Source organism: Saccostrea cucullata, unplaced genomic scaffold (genome assembly GCF_032062105.1).
Source record: "Saccostrea cucullata isolate Sc308-1 unplaced genomic scaffold, CSIRO_AGI_Scuc_v1 ctg13318, whole genome shotgun sequence".
NCBI lineage: Eukaryota > Metazoa > Mollusca > Bivalvia > Ostreida > Ostreidae > Saccostrea > Saccostrea cuccullata.
In genome coordinates this window covers 570-17,918 of record NW_026921183.1, presented here as the reverse complement: position 1 = coordinate 17,918, position 17,349 = coordinate 570, and the positions used below count along the sequence as shown (strand labels likewise).

At 30.9% G+C, this 17,349-nt stretch overlaps 3 protein-coding genes across 3 annotated transcripts; 2 read left to right on the top strand and 1 right to left on the bottom strand.

Moving 5' to 3' along the window:
* Positions 1-386: 386 nt before the first annotated feature.
* Positions 387-3,155, top strand: LOC134259385 (protein draper-like). The gene is made up of 7 exons (XM_062741973.1): positions 387-589; positions 684-748; positions 846-983; positions 1,239-1,257; positions 1,365-1,426; positions 1,745-1,891; positions 2,156-3,155. The coding sequence occupies exons 1-7, from the start codon at positions 504-506 to the stop codon at positions 2,446-2,448; spliced, it is 810 nt and encodes a 269-aa protein (XP_062597957.1). The 5' UTR covers positions 387-503; the 3' UTR covers positions 2,449-3,155.
* A 2,047-nt stretch (positions 3,156-5,202) lies between these two features.
* Positions 5,203-7,310, top strand: LOC134259384 (cell death abnormality protein 1-like). The gene is made up of 4 exons (XM_062741972.1): positions 5,203-5,667; positions 5,783-5,832; positions 6,452-6,586; positions 7,057-7,310. Exons 1-4 carry the CDS (start codon positions 5,585-5,587, stop codon positions 7,206-7,208), a joined length of 420 nt encoding a protein of 139 aa, XP_062597956.1. The 5' UTR covers positions 5,203-5,584; the 3' UTR covers positions 7,209-7,310.
* Positions 7,311-14,411: 7,101 nt separating this feature from the next.
* Positions 14,412-16,082, bottom strand: LOC134259382 (uncharacterized). Its single transcript, XM_062741971.1, has 2 exons — positions 15,327-16,082; positions 14,412-14,563 (listed from the first exon to the last, which is right to left on the bottom strand). The coding sequence occupies exons 1-2, from the start codon at positions 16,021-16,023 to the stop codon at positions 14,502-14,504; spliced, it is 759 nt and encodes a 252-aa protein (XP_062597955.1). The 5' UTR covers positions 16,024-16,082; the 3' UTR covers positions 14,412-14,501.
* Between the last annotated feature and the right edge of the window lie 1,267 nt (positions 16,083-17,349).

Here is a 17,349-nt window from a genome sequence, read left to right as displayed (position 1 = left end):
CACTTAATACATTTATCAGAAGCTGAAAAAAATTATTAACACCGTATTTATTAACAAAATAAATAACAAAATATGTTTCCTGAAATCTTGAAAATATGTCATCAAAGGTTTTATATTTAGTATCAGAACATTATGCACAGAAACTTTTTTTGGTTTATCAAGGAAGTTAAAAATTAAGATAAAATACAAACATTTCTACATTACAGCTGTTTGATGATTAGTATAGAATTGATCAGATTGAAATTTACTTTTAGTGTCATTCCGCATCATGATACTATAAATAAAGTACTTCCTTGTTTTTAACGGAACGTAAACTTATATTTTGAAATTCATTCTGTTTATTGTGAACATATGTTTTCATGATTCGAAATTTAATTTTGATTTCAAATAAGTAAATGTATTAAGACAAACAGCCGTTTTTGATAATCGTATTCAAAGAAGAAAGAAAACAAAATGGAATAAAGTTTAAATGTTTCCCTGGAAAAAGTTAAAAACGGTCACTGATGTCTCCTAAAAAGGAGTGTACGCTTCGTCTTTTATTTATCATCTTTCTTGCCGGGTTGGAAAGTCACGGTCAAGATTGTGGAAGGTAACATATCTTTTTTTTTTGGAAAAAAAAACAACTTTCAATTACATTTTAGAGTAAAAAAGAAATACATGTGCAATATTTCTTTCACTTTTAGTAAAAATGGTCAGAGGATATGCTGCAGTGGTTTTTGGTATGAGAAAAAGACTAACCAATGTTTAAGTAAGTTTATGTAAATATTTTAAATCTTTAATTTTCTGCTTGAAATAAATGCTTAAAATTTGTACTCATATATAAATTAATTAATAAAAACATGCAGAATGTCCAGCCGGTAACTATGGTCATAATTGTTCAGAAGCCTGTCCATATCCCTATTTTGGAGAGCTCTGCGAGCTAACATGTAACTGTTCGGTAGACTTATGTCATGTAGGTGGAGGATGCTTTACCGGAAGATCAGGTAAGCAACATGTAATCAAAGTATTGATTAATAGATGCATACATGTATTTTAATTAATTTCTGAAGAAACAATTTTGGGTTATCTTTCATTTGTTTCTTCTGAATATGTTTTAGATTAAGATAATAAATTAAACCAACCAGCCCAATCATTATATTTAAATGAAAGTTGACGAGTTCTTTGACATTTCCGTAATATTATTGAAAGGCACAAAATATACGAGTTTGTAAAGAATGTTTTTAAATTAATTTCAGCAGATAGTAAACTTTGCAGAGGGTATGTTCTACTATAAGCCAGTTTTATGAAGAGTTTTTTTTTTTGCCATTCATGAATTCAAACATTCCCAAAATTAAATTCTTTATCCTGTGCCACCTTTTATCTAGAACATCCGGTGTAACATGCTGCAGTAATTACTGGTTCAATGAAGAGAACCATGAATGTACTGGTAAAAGATCATTTTCAACGTTCACTCTATGTTTTTCTATTAATTCAATACCGAGTTTCTGAAATGTAATTTTAATTATTTAATAATATTACTTTCTTGCTATAGCTGCAATGACTCTTTGAGTAAAATGCTTTATTTCATTTCATCAATTCATCATCTACTCACATATGTACATCACCTATCTCTTAATCTTGAAAAATATCAACTGAATATTCATGTAACTATTTCCAGTGACTTGTAGGTTTCCTCTTACTATTTTTGTTATTTTAAAACTCTGTGAAAAGGTTTTATATCTGACCAAGCTAATTTAAATGTAAGAATGTAACCCAGGATACTTTGGAACAAATTGCATGGAAAGATGCCCTTTTCCCTTATACGGAAAACTTTGTAATCGAAGTTGCAACTGTTCGGAAGATGATTGTAATTATGACACAGGATGTCCATTACCAAATGCCAAACCTAACAGTAAGAATTGATATTATAACAGGCATACTGACGCAGTCTATTTTCAATTTTGTAAACTAATGCAATTTTTGAACAACAATATATATTTTTGCCTTATGTATCTGAAATTCTGCAGTTTTCACTTTTATCGTGATAAAAAATATTTCAGCAAAACAAAGATAAATTTATCAATTTTGTATTTAAACACAGAAAACATCACACAAGTTCCAAAATCAGGGAACATTTCCTTCAAACAAATAAAGAACAAAGAGTCTTACCTTTCAGATAAAAACTCACTCGGAGGCAAAATCCCTGAACTAGGACGTAAGCGTATTTATTTTCGCGTAGGCGCATGTGGTATTATAGTTATTCTAACAATTTTTGTTATACTCTTTGCTGTGTTCGAATTTTACCAAAGGAGACGAGGAAGTTCGGATGAACAAATGATTCATACTGATAATGAACCAACATATCAGGAGATAACACTAAATGAAGAAAATGAGGGGTTTTTAATCTCAGAACATTTCCACTGTAAACAGGAAGCATCACCTAACCCACCAGAGATAGTAACGAATTAGCAAAATGAAAGCACTGAAATGCAGACGTATAATTCAGAATCATCTCCAAAATGAAAATATGGAATTGACAGAGATGTGTTCTAGATATGTTTTAAATATTTCAGCGAAAATGCTAATTGTCAAACATTTACAATATACACTCTGAAAACTGCAATATCACAAAGAAGGAAATTCACAAGGAACTTAAAGAAACAAACATGACCATTTGTTGATATCAATATGTATCAATAACCACTGACACTGAGACTCGGACTTGAATCTTATTGAAACTTGCTTGTTGTGGTGGATGTCTGGAAAAGAAATAAGGAACAGTACACGAAGCATGACTATGAATTTAATTTTTAAAAGAATCAAATATCATGTTATGATTGAATAGATTTCTCTTGACGAATAATCAATATAGTTATGTAATTTTCAATTCAAGTCAAGGATGGGGAAGTTTCTGTTTACATAAATTATATAGATTTTTTTACAAGGAAATTATGATCACAAATTCCTCAAATTGATTGCAGAGTTTGTCAAGGAAACAATATTGCATGTTCAAAACTGGTGCATATTTGACAACTGCGTGTATACAAATATATCAGGTCTATTAATAATAATATCGAAACGAATTCATATGACCGACGCAAATATTTCCATAGTAAAGAAAATTCATCTTCATTTGCTACAATTTAAGCATTCGATCATTGATAATCATTAATGAAAATCAAATACCTTATTATTGAATAAAAAAAAGCAAAAGAAAATTGAACATGAAAATTTATGTTGCAGTATGCTTTTTAACTTTGTCTTTGAAATTATAATTGAATTAATTTTGTGATGACTTACGATATTAACTTGTATTTATTTTCATTTTTGTGTTACAAAGACTATTTCACATTATATATATAATTATGCAATTTATTTCCCTAATTATTTTCAATCTGTGTATACATATATGTATGTTTGCATTTCTCCCTTATTATTTACACATCATTTACTTATTCTTTGTCAACTTCTACTAATCTCTGTAAATAATAACTATTTTAGGGTTGACCATCTTTTAATTGAATATATCTTGTATAAGTAAAAAGAACCCATTCGTTATCTGTAATCAAAAAATATAGATAAAAATGTTTCTCTTTTAACTAGACAGTTGATTGTTTATCCAGATTAATGAAAAATATGTAGAAGTAAGGTCCTCTGATCCAATAGAAAAAGATTCCTAATTACGTTAGACCCAATTCGCCCAGAAAAGAACAACATCTAAAGCTCTCCATCAGCTATCAACTAGCAAATGTTGTTGTCATCGTATGAGTGAAAAATTCTTCAGAGGGACGTTAAACAGCAAGCAAAACACAAACAATACATATACATTTATAATTTTTATATTTTACATTATTTTATTTTTTATCAAAGTCTAGATTGGGCGGACATTTGAGACACAATCATGTCGATAACATTTGAAAGTACGTTGTTACTTCAAATTAAATGATATTGTTGAGAACTTGTTTTCTCTCAACGAGAGGGTTAATAGTTAATCAAGATTAACTGAACATAGGTTCGCCTATTTCGTGTTACAAAGTTCTGCAACGAAGTTTTGCCAATTGCAAAGATTTCCAGGTATTTAGCAAGAACAATTTGAGTACAATCCTCCACAGAAATATTTGTTCCCAGGTGCCAAAGATTCTCTGTTAATTTTACAGTCACTTTCATGCTTAAAGTTTACATGCGAATCATACATAAATTATATTTATTCTGCAACAAAGAAAGTTGAAAACTAATGAACGTTTAAGTATATCAGTTCACATGATTGTATAACCATATCTGTGACGCCAAATACATGTTATACAATTATTTAGAAAAGATCTCCTTTTTGATATGCAATAGTTCATGTACATGTAAGTGGTTACTTAAACGTGCTGGGCATATTAGAAACATGATATGAACAATTGCCGTTTCAAATTTACATAAGGTATGTCAAGGTACAGCTGTTTTATGTGGTATTTTTGCCATTTGTTATAGTGCTCAATTGCATAAAAACGATTAAATTTAACTATAAAGAGTATTCAGTCGTTTCCAACCAACCATGAGGATGACGTAAGCGCGTAGCACTGTCACATCAAGATATGGCTTTTCATCATGCCACACTGGCTATAGTCAAGGCATTATCACTGTAACCGATATTTAAACTGTCGTCAACCATACTCATAACATTCACCCAATAATTGACAGAAACTCTCTTCTCCAATTTGGTTCGAGATCTTGGCCACTTAATGTCAATTTCAAGCTCACATGCGCAAGCATTAGTTGTATGCCTATCGCTTTTAGCATGTTCAAACTGGGAAAATGTAGGCAGTGTTTGTCGAGACTTTCTAACAAACATGCATGTGTACCAATTCAGCTTGATTCTCAAAAATATATGGGATTCATTGGCGAGGGGATGTGTTTGATTTAGAATGTAACGGCTACTCTTAACCATTAAGACTACCGTCGGTTGGGTTGAATTATAATCGTTTGACAAAGAAAAATGCCTTGATGAACTAAATACGCAGGAGAATCATGCGCAAGGGGGATGACGAGAATTTTATTTCATATTAATTAAGGGATGGCGTGGCTGGGGATTGGGGGGATGGTATCGACATATCAATTTCAATAACGCATGATTTGTCAGTCGAAGTCAAACAAGATTTTGGTAACATGTTGATAAAAGATAACATGTTTAATGACGTTTCTGGAAAACATAGTTTTAATCAAATTCAAAAGTTTACTATGCGTTTCCTTTTCCTTCCAGTATATGTTGTTATCCATTATATAAAGAATAATCAACTAGCCCAAATTCCCAAAGACTGAACACTGTTTGAACAAATGTCAACAATTAATTGTATGCAAAATTTACCGCATTTGTAGATACAATTGACAATTGTCAGTAAAATTCAGGAAACGGGGAAATGATCTCTTAGATAAATACATGTACATGAATTGTCAGTCTGTGTTTAAAACTAAAATGTCGAAAAGGAAGTTTACTTTAAATAATTGGTCTAAATACCATTTCCGTTGATCTTGGTTTTTAACTCATTAGTTTTTTTTTTAGATATTTACCAATCAGCCACACAAAGTTACAATTACGATTTTTTAAATGTAATTTAGCACTATGGAGAATTTTGTTCATTTTGTGAAAATTTTCATAATCTATGTCTCGGTACTTGCTGTTTACAACGAAGAACATTGCAAAAAGTAAGAAAGTTTAAGTTAAATCAAACGTTTAGAATTAATCTTTTGATAAAATGAATTTATATTTTGCCAGTTTATCATGTCATTTATCTATTCAAGCCATTACATATAGTTTTAGAATTGACAATTGCTGTCGGGAATGGGACGAATTTGTTACAGAATGTAAAGGTAATTTTATTTACTTCTACATATGAAATAGAATGGAAATGTAAAATTTAATATCTTCTAGTGGGTATCTTTAATATCATTCACTATTGTTTCATAAGCCTTTGGCCGATTTTCTGAGAAATCGATAAAGCTTTGTTACAACCATCATTGAAATAACGACCTCTATTGAAATAATTATTTCAATAGTGGTTGCAACAAAGCTATCTAGATGAATGCTTAACCAAGATGTATATGAAAATGTATTCATTAAGGCAAGGTGATACAACATTCATACATATGTATTTCATATAAAGTATTGCTGTTGCATACTAGTTTTTGGCAAAACTGATGACCTAAACCATTTAAAATTCTAAATAATAATTCTTTATGCTTAAAATACAATGTAAGTATAACATTAGATATTAAATATTAAAAATCAAAAGGTTAAATTACTAAACACAATATGTATTTGTTTATGCACTACAAATCTGTATTTCATAAACGCAAAATTTTCTTATAATTCCTGTTTTAGGGATTAATTTTATTTGCAAATTATTCAATCAATTTCAACATTTTTAATAGATTAAATTGTATCAGACTCAATATATCTGGTGATGTATTTAATCTCTCTGTATTGTAGTGTGTTCACCAGGATATCTAGGTCGGAATTGTACACAGGCATGTCCGTACCCTAACTATGGTTTAGAGTGCCAAGGGAAATGTGACTGCAATGAGAGACTATGTGACATCGCTACAGGCTGCTTCTCTGATTCGGGTAATTATAAACGTTCATAAAACGACCAATGAAACCAACGCCATGCATGTTTCTTCCGTACCAATCCCTACCTCTCTTTTTTAAGTACAATTACATGAACACGTTCTAAATTATATGAAAATCATTGAGATTAGCCTTTAAACTCAAAATATGACAACGTTTATAAATGGAGAGGAAGGAAGGAGGCATACAGAAATTTCATGTTTTTATTTTCTGTTAGAAAATAAGGACGTGTTTTTTTTTTTATCAAATGAGACCCTCTCCCACAGTAGCCTCCCCCTAAAAAAACAATTTTAATTTCTGTTCAGTTTTATTTTATTTTAAGACTAGTTAACAAAATCTTTCAATGATTGTGAACGTTGGATAGACAAAGACCTTCTATGCTGTAGAGTCAGTTAAGTCAGAAATACTCGCATCAAACTTAGACAGCATATTATCTAACTTCCTTTTATTTTCTTTTTTCTTTTAAGATGGATGCAGGACAGGTTACTATGGAGAAAGATGTATGTTTAAGTGTAGAGTACCGACGTATGGAAAACATTGTCAACAAATCTGCCAGTGTGATGAATCTATCTGTCATTACATTACCGGGTGTCCAGTAAAGGAAAGCAAGTACTTATAGTGTTTTAAATATCTAATAATCATTGTCTCTTTTAATAGATTTATACCTCCTCATTACATACCCTCATCTTCATTAGACAAACATAAATACGTGTACAAAAATGTTGATCCAATTTTGATAATATCAAATCATGTCCCCAAACAAATTTTGTAAAACAAAAACGATTTCATAAAGTAAATATGCAAATTAAAAATGCAGTTACAGTATTGCATATGTATGCAATTATCAATGAAAAGGAACATTAAATTTGTAATCAGCTAACATATTAGACATAGATTTAACCAGTAGAATAATACTCAAATAAGAGGGAAAGAAGTAAAATGAATGCTTTATATCCATATTATTTGAACAATTTAGCATATTATGTGAGTAATCCAACCTGTATGTTTTAGGTACGGCTAGTTTTGGTCTGGAAACATCCACATCAATGTTCTCTTCAATTTCGAAGGAAGAAGTTAAAGGCGTTCCTATGCTGGTTCTAATATTATCTATATCTCTCGCCACATTCGTTACCATTTCATTTGTTCTCATAATTGCAATCTGTCGACGCATGAAACCAACAAATGAAAAATGTCCTTCTGCTGATCAACAGACCGACGGTGGCGAATACATCGATACACGAAATGCTATTTTGTCCAGTCAACAGTACAGTGCCCCATGTCGGAGTCCCAGTAAACCGGTTCAAGAAAGTTCTATCATGATGGACGCTCGGAAGAGTTCAGTCAGTACTAGGTGCTCTTCATCAGCTAATTACTATGAATCTGTTGAGTTTGGCTCTCTTAAGAAAAATGATGAATACAGCGTAATAAAGGAAGATACCAATGACCAAGATTCGAATCCCAATGAGAACACACACGACACTGCTGGTTATATTGAAATGAACACATAGATAGCAAGGACTTTTTGGCACTATGAATTTTTGAAAAGTCAAAACTGCTCATGACTTAATTTTCTCTCCAGTCAATATATTTTAACGTCATGAAATGGCCACGATATACAAATTCTTTTTCAATATTGCATAAAGAGCAAAACCACAGATCAAAATATGCAATAACATATGGTAACAGACTGTAAGATCATTCTGTGAAGAACATAAACATGTTTTTTTGGATCGAGGACTGTGCTCATATTTTATTAGTTCTATTCTGAAGATTGTCAAATACGCCATTTTCTGCAAAATTTAAAAACATTGCATTTTCACTATGCCTGATTTCTAATAGTTTTATTCTTAAAAAAATTGTATACAGAATGAATCCACAAAGTCTCTATTTTATTTTGAAACATGCAAATGATATTGGACATGGGAGAAGAGGCAATTGATAGATATAAGAGCAGGGCCATTTTATGCATAAAATGAACATAGTTTTTGTCAATAAATTTTTCTTCTGATTATGTAAATTGAATATGTTTTTGGATTTAAATGCATGTTTTTTATATTACATTGTTATTCGGTAATAGACTTAATTAATATTTTGTTAAATACCTTGACCTCTTTTGTTTATCTTAATGTAACCTTTAAAAGGCATGTGGTCGTTATTGAGAAAATAGATACAAGGGTTGTCTAATAAATTCCATTATCAAAAAATATCTTTATAATGACCACTTTGTACATTGTGTACAATATCTTTCATCAATAATAATATTGACTATAAACTAGTAATTGGATAATTTTTAATCAAAACACACTATTTAACGAATGTTATCTATGTAAATGAATTGTAAGCTGCACGGCCCCGTCTGGCTGCTTGAAAATCTAAGAAGATATAAATGTTTGAAATATTTGTCTTTTCTGGCGATGATGGCAACAGTGCAGGTAACTAATGTTGTAACATAAGTCAGCATCAGCATTAAAAACAAAGCCAATGGCCTTGGTGTCAGTTGAAAGTGCTAAATTAATGGAGTATGCATACCAAATTTGAAGTCTCCATCTCACGGTTCAAAAGTTAAGGCAAAGGTTAAAGTTGACAACAGACAGACAAACAGATAAACAGACAAACAGACAGAAAAACAGACAAACAGACAGACAGGAAAAAAAACAATATATGTTCCAAATAAATTCGGGCGCATAAGAATGAGATTCAAAATTAGGGTAAGCATTCTAAAACAACACTGTCAGATCAGCATCAGTAGACACAGGATAAAACTAACTTTGATCTACTAAAAACCAGCATTGACCGACTTGCATCAGAATATCAGTGAGGTTTTAAAAAGTAAAAGCAATAAACAGAGAAGGAAACTTAGTTAGACTATTGAAATTATAAATGCACATTAAAATATTATGAATGAATGATTACATAAAACACTTTTATTGTTTTTAATGGTAATGCTGAAATTCAATTAGCTACACGTACATCAGATAGCTAGATTTGACCTGGTCATCAGAAAACATCTGACCAAGGATAAGAATTTATTGCATAAAATAAGAAAAGAAAAGAAGCATTCAAATCATCTGTCAAGGGGGTGGGAGGTTTCCAATCCAGCATCGATGCTGTCAAAAAATTAGCACTTTCACTGTAATATTGATCAAAATATTCGATGTATCACTTTGACCAATACATATTCGATCCAAAAAGAAAATTGTGAAACTTTACAAATTTCAAAATAAACATGAACCTTCGATAGCTCAATTACGGCACGGTTAAGTATTTCCTGAAGACAAAAAATCAAAGTTTCACATACTTTCTAAATGTAACCTTTAAACGATATTAAACTTCCTCAACACTGCGGTAAACTAATTAATAATCAGTTGGTTTTTGTATTTTTACATTGAGGTAAACGTGAACGTCACTCCTTGGCATACTTGATATCAATAAAAAAAACAATGATGTTTCATAAATGTATTTAGAATATCTTTATAAATACGCATAATCTGAAATCGCCTACAATTTTGGCATTTTGTCTGCATGTAACCGGTCAACTGCAAACGTGTTACACTTAGATTATATAGTTAAATGTCAATCAATATATCACAAACATATATAACAAACTGTAATCATGATATTCAAAAAATCTTATTTTGGGCAAAATTGAGCAAATAAACTGACTGTTAAACAAATTACATTAAATCAACGCTGTTTGAAAATTTTTCGTATTGAAAAAAGAAAATCAGAAATATTTCCATATGTATTAGCTTTTGATGACCTCAGTGGTGATGAATTCTCTTTTTAATTGAATATTGTATAATTTTATTGTTTAGTCAAAAATGTTGTAAAAAGTAAAATTGCAGTAGACACATTACTCACAAGGTACACGCATGTACAAAATTCTGATTGAACCTTAAAGCTTTTTTTTTAAAATACATGTATTGACAAATAGCATTCCTTATTAGTCATGTGATAGAAACTTGAATATTTTGTTTTACATATTTTTTAATGTAGAATAGAAATTTAGATGGACTCATATGATGATGGTAATTAAAGGGCTGTCTTAATTTTCTTTTCAAAAAATAATATAAAATGTAGATGTTATTCAGTTTCAATGAGTCACCTGACCAGCAAACACATTTTAAACAGCTGATCACATGATTGAAAAATCCACAAAATGTTTTCAACATATGGGTATATTTTACGCGTCAAGCTGAAAACAATTTTTTTTCGACACGCCAGCTGTTCAGAAATGTTGCACATTATTTTTGTAACACTGTTAACGAGTAAACCGGCATATTTTCAAACGTGTTTTAGGTAAGTTTACCTAAAGTTCAATTTTGAAAAGAAATATTTTTATCAATTGAATAAGTTATGATACTTGCAATCTGACATTTGTTTAAGCTATATCATTGTTTTGTTAGATGTCAGCATACATTATCCCTTTTTCTTCCAATTAAAATGTTTTTTAAAGTGAATGATTTTAAAAGAAATCGGATTGATATTTCAAGCGAACACAATCTTTTTGCAATTGTATGCTATGTAAACTTCAACAGAAATAAAGTTATCTCACTTCTCAGAGACTCAGATATATTCCATTTTCTATCAACAATTTTAAACAATAAAACAAATATTACAGTAACATTCAATTTTCCCTAATATTTACTTTTTTACCCCCTTCAGTCCAGATGGTAAAATTATCTGTTGTGCAGATTACGTATGGAACAACGAAACAAAGGAATGCGATGGTTAGTAAAATGATTGGTCTAAAATTAATTTGTTCTGAAAAATTCAATTGTCGACTTTGAAAATGTAAAAAAAAATAAAACCATATTTTGTATATGAAACACTATGCCCCCGGTTGCAACAAATTTTCGGAAAAGCTATTTTTAGCATATAAGTCACAGTCAACGTCACAAAGTCATTGACCTTGATTTCATTTGAAAGAACTTAATTAGTGTTTGTATACCAAACATGAAGTACCTATCTCTCATGGTTAAAAGTTATAACAAAGGTTAAAATTGAAAAACATACAAACAGATAAACGGACAGATAGGACAAAACAAAATACGCCCTGGATCTATCCGGGTGCATAAAAAAGTTATTGTAAAATCTTTACCACTTTCACGTTTATCAAACTATTTTCATTTCAAATGGTTGTATATCACATAGTTTGATCTCTATAAAACATGGGATTTACGGGATTCATAATACATAAAATGATAATTATGAGAGGAAAAATTAACAAATTAGGTTAAACAAACTTGCTTTCGAAATCTAGATTTTTTCTGCATTTACGGTACATTTATCATTTGCTTGTTTTTACTGTAAAACACATGCACAAACGCATGGTTATTAAATCAGAGAGTGGTATTTCTTTGCATTACATGTAAATACAAAACAAGATTTTCAAAAGATTATTCAAGGGAAAATTCTAATATTTCATAATTTCAACAAAGAGTGTCCAGTCGGATATCATGGCTTAAAGTGTGCCACACTTTGTCCTCCACCAAGTTATGGGAGATTATGCCAAAATGAATGTATCTGTGACAATTCCAGCGGGTGCGATCCAATTGTTGGGTGTACAACTAGAAGTAAGTAAATGAACAATTTTGCTGTTGTTGTGTATGTGTGAAGGTGTTTGTTTTCAGTGTATATTTTGTACTTGATATGAAAGATTATGAAATAATGTCTGAAAAATAAAGTCAATTGATGCACGTATGTACAGCAACACATTAATTTCATTTTAACTATGCAATATGCATTTGATAGACATTACAGGCAAAGTATATGGGGACCAGACTGACCCAACTCAATTGATTCTGATAGTCATGAGTGTGTTGGCAGTGGTTATATTTTTAAGTTTGGTATTTGTGCTGCGTAAAGTTTGCAATCGAAATGAAAGATCCGAATCTTCAATCCTTGTTACTGGGAGGGACAAGGAAACATCTGGAACAGAAGGATCCGTAAAGAATGCAACTGCAAACACACAATCATACAAACCGGGTGATTCAGCACAGAGCGATAGGTTTTATTCTTTGGAAAGGTTACAGTTACATGTACCAAAGGATCTTCATGAAAATTTTTGATTGTGTAAATTATTAAAGGAGTAATTATTTCTGGTACCAACAAAAGGAACAGTCTCTGTTTTCTCTTAGGTCTCTGAGCCACAGTAAGATTCTTTCAAATAACAGAAATTAAAAAGAATAAAATTTACATGACTAAAATTTTGACTTGAAAACATTAATTTCCACTCTAAATTACATGCAGGATCACAGCTTTGGTTTGCATTTTTTTTTCTGAGCGAGTCGATTGATTAGAGGTAAGAAAGAGAATAATTTAATTTCGTATTCATTAACTCATGTTCATTTTATTAGATTTTATTTAGATGCATATCTTTACAATTATGAGACATTTTGAGATAAACATTGTATGTTTAAATTTATTTTTTTTGTTGTAACACGTCATTTGATTGGTTAAACGGTTTTGTCCATTTTGTATAACATAACTTGTCTACGTCACAATCAGTAACGTCAAAATCGTATTTCTCCGCTTGCCATTTACATGTACTTTTAAAAGATGCGATATTTGAAGCCATTTTCCAAAGAAAAGAAAATGGAAAAATTGTCGCATTGTCTACTTTGAAATTAAATTATAAGGAATGAAAGCTTATTTCAACGGTTTCGCGGTTTTTAAAGCGTAAACTGTCCCAAGTTATGTTATATCGTATAACAAAAGTTGAAATAAGCTTCATTCCTTAAATGTTAATAAAAAAGGTAGTCGATAGAATTAAATGGTAATAATTATATCTTTCGAAAAACTTTTTTTTTTATGTATTGATTTTCTCTCATTGCGAACAAGGAGAAGACGAGTAGAAGATCTCTTTTCTTATGCAACTCTTTTCTTTCTTATACTAAAGGGCTGGTAGCAAATTGATTTGCAATATGTTTGGGCACCTATGAAACTAGCCACCCCGCCACCCGGATCTGATGCCTATGCTAAATCCAAATGCATGTATTTCTATAACTGGTGTGGCGTTGTGAAAATTTTAGTTTACATAAAATTTATGAAAACTGGAGAAGTACAGTAATACATATGTGTATAAGACAGAAAAAAAAGTGCGTTGATTTGGTCCTAAATCTAACGCATTTTGAAATTTTTTATCGAAGTGAGTAATTTTTTGAAATGCGTTATACATGTGTAACACAGTCAAAGGTAATCGGAAAACAAAAAAGTATATTTTGCAATTTGTATGCATCAATAGATCTGGTTCATATACTCTGCATATTGTACACGATCCTTGCTTTGTAAGCTTTAACAAAGATTTTCAAAACCATTTGCGGCTTGCGCTATTGTGCAAAATGTTTGTTCGATTCACTGGTTTTACTGTTTTTGTTTCAGTTTGCCTATGTTATGGCCTCGGGGAGAATGATCTTCTTTCACTTAATATTAAATGTATGATTTTACAAGTAATATGTTCCGATTTACTTCGTTGAAGTGTGGGAGTAGAACGCTTTAAGGTCCTAAAGTGTCATTTCTCTTGGTCATGTTTTAATGCAAGAAATTGTAAATACATGTAATAAATACAGTATTCCACGTTTTTACTTGCAAATGCTTTTGTGTCATCAAATAATAATTTCTTTTTATCTATTTTTTTCTATTTCATATCCTACCATTTTTTTTATTTTAGCATGCATCTTTAACAAACATAAAAAAAAAGTTCAAAGTTGAATTGTAAAAACAAAATGATATTTATTATTAAATTAAAATATATACATATATAAATGAATGTTTAAACACATTAAAAAATCTATGATAAAAATTCGTTCTTGCTTTTTTTATCATCTTGAAGAGAAAGTTTTTTTTGCAAAGAATAATGAAATAACACCATATTTTAACAGATGATATGCAAAAAAAATTGTTTTATGAATTAGTTCACTTCATTCTGTAATGTAACTGCTGCCTTCTCCTTTAAGATACCATTAGAGCTTCCTGTATAAGGAAATGAGTTATTAATAAGTTAGTTTCAACGAATACATGTACAGTATATCTACCTTATCAAACATACACATAGATTACGTAATTATTCGTTTTGCTAAATGCATGACTACTAGATTTCTAACCGGGTTTTATCGTTCTGTTTGAGAAGAACTAAAACGTTTATGAGTTGACATCCGTAAAACTATATACTCTAAAATCACATATATTCGTGGGGTCAAATTTTCGATTATGAGGAATAAATATTGGTTTGTAGAGAATTGATTTCGTGGTTGGAGAATGTTAAGTAGTAATGCATATCATTTTTTTTATATTTTGTGTTGACCCTAAAAAGGTGGGCCTCTCCATACCTCGAAAGCAACGAAAATTAAGCCCCCATAAAAATGTGTGATTTCAAAGTACACAATGATCTCCAATGATGTTTTTTAAAACGAAGATTGTGTTTTGTATTTCAGAGCCTGCAGTATATTTATATTAAGGAAACTTTTAATTTGAAGAGAGAAATTGAAAAGTTCTAAACAATATTTTGAAAGTCTGAAAACCATGTTATAGAATAAGAAATAATTAAAAACTAATAAACAATTTTCATGAAATGTAAAAAAAATAACGAAAAGCATTTTCAATTAATGTGTTATACGTGTATAATATTTACCTCCGTTACGTGTTTTTCATTGAATATGCTAACATTTACAGTATTACATAGAAGTATAAGTCACCACAATTTTATTAAATGTGCTCAAACGATAATATAATTTACCTCCTTTATAAGTGTTTCCGTATGCCCAGATATTCATTTGATCTCTTGTAAGCTTTAACAAAAGCTGTGCTGTTCTAAGTTTTTTGGATTCGTCAGTTCTGGAACCTTTCCTTAAACTATGGGCAGCAATACTTATAATTGCGCCATCAGCAACAACTGATGCAGGGATAAATACTGCCTCCGCGCTTGTAATAGCGTTAGCTAAAACTCTAAGTATCAGAAGTGGAATGGATCCAATACTACAGAATGTACGTAGATATGCAGGAGCTACATCTAAGGAAGCAGTAAACTTTTGTCCATTTTTTTCCTCTAGAATCTTCAAATACTTATCTAACTCTTTCACATTGTTTTCAAAGCGTTTTGAATGTTCCTGCAGTACCATCTGTTGTCGCTGAACAATACTTTTGGGCTTTTTATTAAGAAAAAATTCCGTCAATTTGGCTCCGATTGTTGTTATTGTTCCAGCCCCAGAAATAACTCCTCCAGCAATTGTCAAAGCAAGTGTTGCTCCTCCCGTCACAGGTGAGGCAAGAATTCCAGACACCATAAGGATAGTTCCTAACAAACTGGTGGAAGATCCTACAATACTGGCAATATTTGTGTCCTTTCTCCGTCCTTCTAACTTTCTGACAATCACTGCACAAAGAATTTCTAAGGCGGTATTTGAACGAATCCAATTTTCAAAATTAAACTTCATTTTAACAAGATGGTTAACAGGACTCCATAAATGCTGCAACTCTCGTCTTTTCCAGACTTTATTTACACCTAAAATGTATTCAAGTGAAACAATCATTCAAACTATTATTGTTTAACTTAAACCACAATGCAATCAAATTGAAAATTACACCCTACTTTTACTTTTGAATATGAAATATTCGACTTATCATTTATTTGCCGAATTCTTAGGTGGACCTGTACTTAAAATATAGAAATGTAAGAATATCTTCAATATTTTTATTCTGTTTTCATTTAAATCTCTTGTTCCCGTTATATTCTGTAGTACTCTATAAAAACAGGAAAATTCTTATTTTTTGGATTTCGAGATGCCCCCTTTGGTAACAAGACGGTAGAATTTTGTGTTTCTTATAATGCACAATATAGTTTTACTAATCATATATTTTAGTTTTGATAAGAAGTATATTGTAGTATTTGTATAATATGCTTTAAAGTGCTAAAAAGTGGCACTTTCCTATATAATCCTTTAGTAAATGAACCTGTAGTTTGAGACGGTCCCTTAAGAATACCTGGACGGCAGATTTTCCCCTAACTTGGCATGTACGCTGAAGTTAATGTAAGTTATATATGGTATAAAAATGAAGAGTTTTGCTATAGCAGTTTCCAAACAATAAAACCCTAGTCGGCCCCCTTAACTGCCATGTTAATTGGCTCTGGTCGATTTTACTTTTAGACAGCCTATGAGAATTTGAGAGCTAGGGCTAGGGGGATGGGATCTTGAAGTTGCATTCATAGAAATTCATCATTCTGCGCTTAAATTAAGAAAACTTTTCTTTTAATTATATTGAGTTATGCCCAATATGGTACAACCTACGTCATGGTTTAACCTACGTCAATTTATACAGTTTCAAGCCTTTCAAGATTACAACTGGAAGTCTAAGCACATTACATGAGACATTAAATGAATGTTGGTTGATTTTTTTTTTTGTTTAAAGTTTAAAGTATTCTATTTTGAGAAATTTTATTTTGCCTAGGAATGGAGGGGGGCTGCAAATGTAGAACCGTACTCGACAATAACGAATATTAAGAAGTGAGTATTCTTTATTTTGTTTCATCATGTTTATCGACGCTGGATTTTGAATATTTTGCAAGGTTTTATCTGCAGGACCAGTTTCCACAATAAAATGGAATTTTTTTTCTTTTCTGTCGTGGTCTTAATGACAAAACTGTGGCATGAAATTGTAGCAATCTCCAGAAAACAGATGAAAAAAGAGTTTTGTAGTATTTGTACATGTAATTGTATTTGTGATCGGGATTGAGATTCAAATTATTTTGTTCATGAACAGTT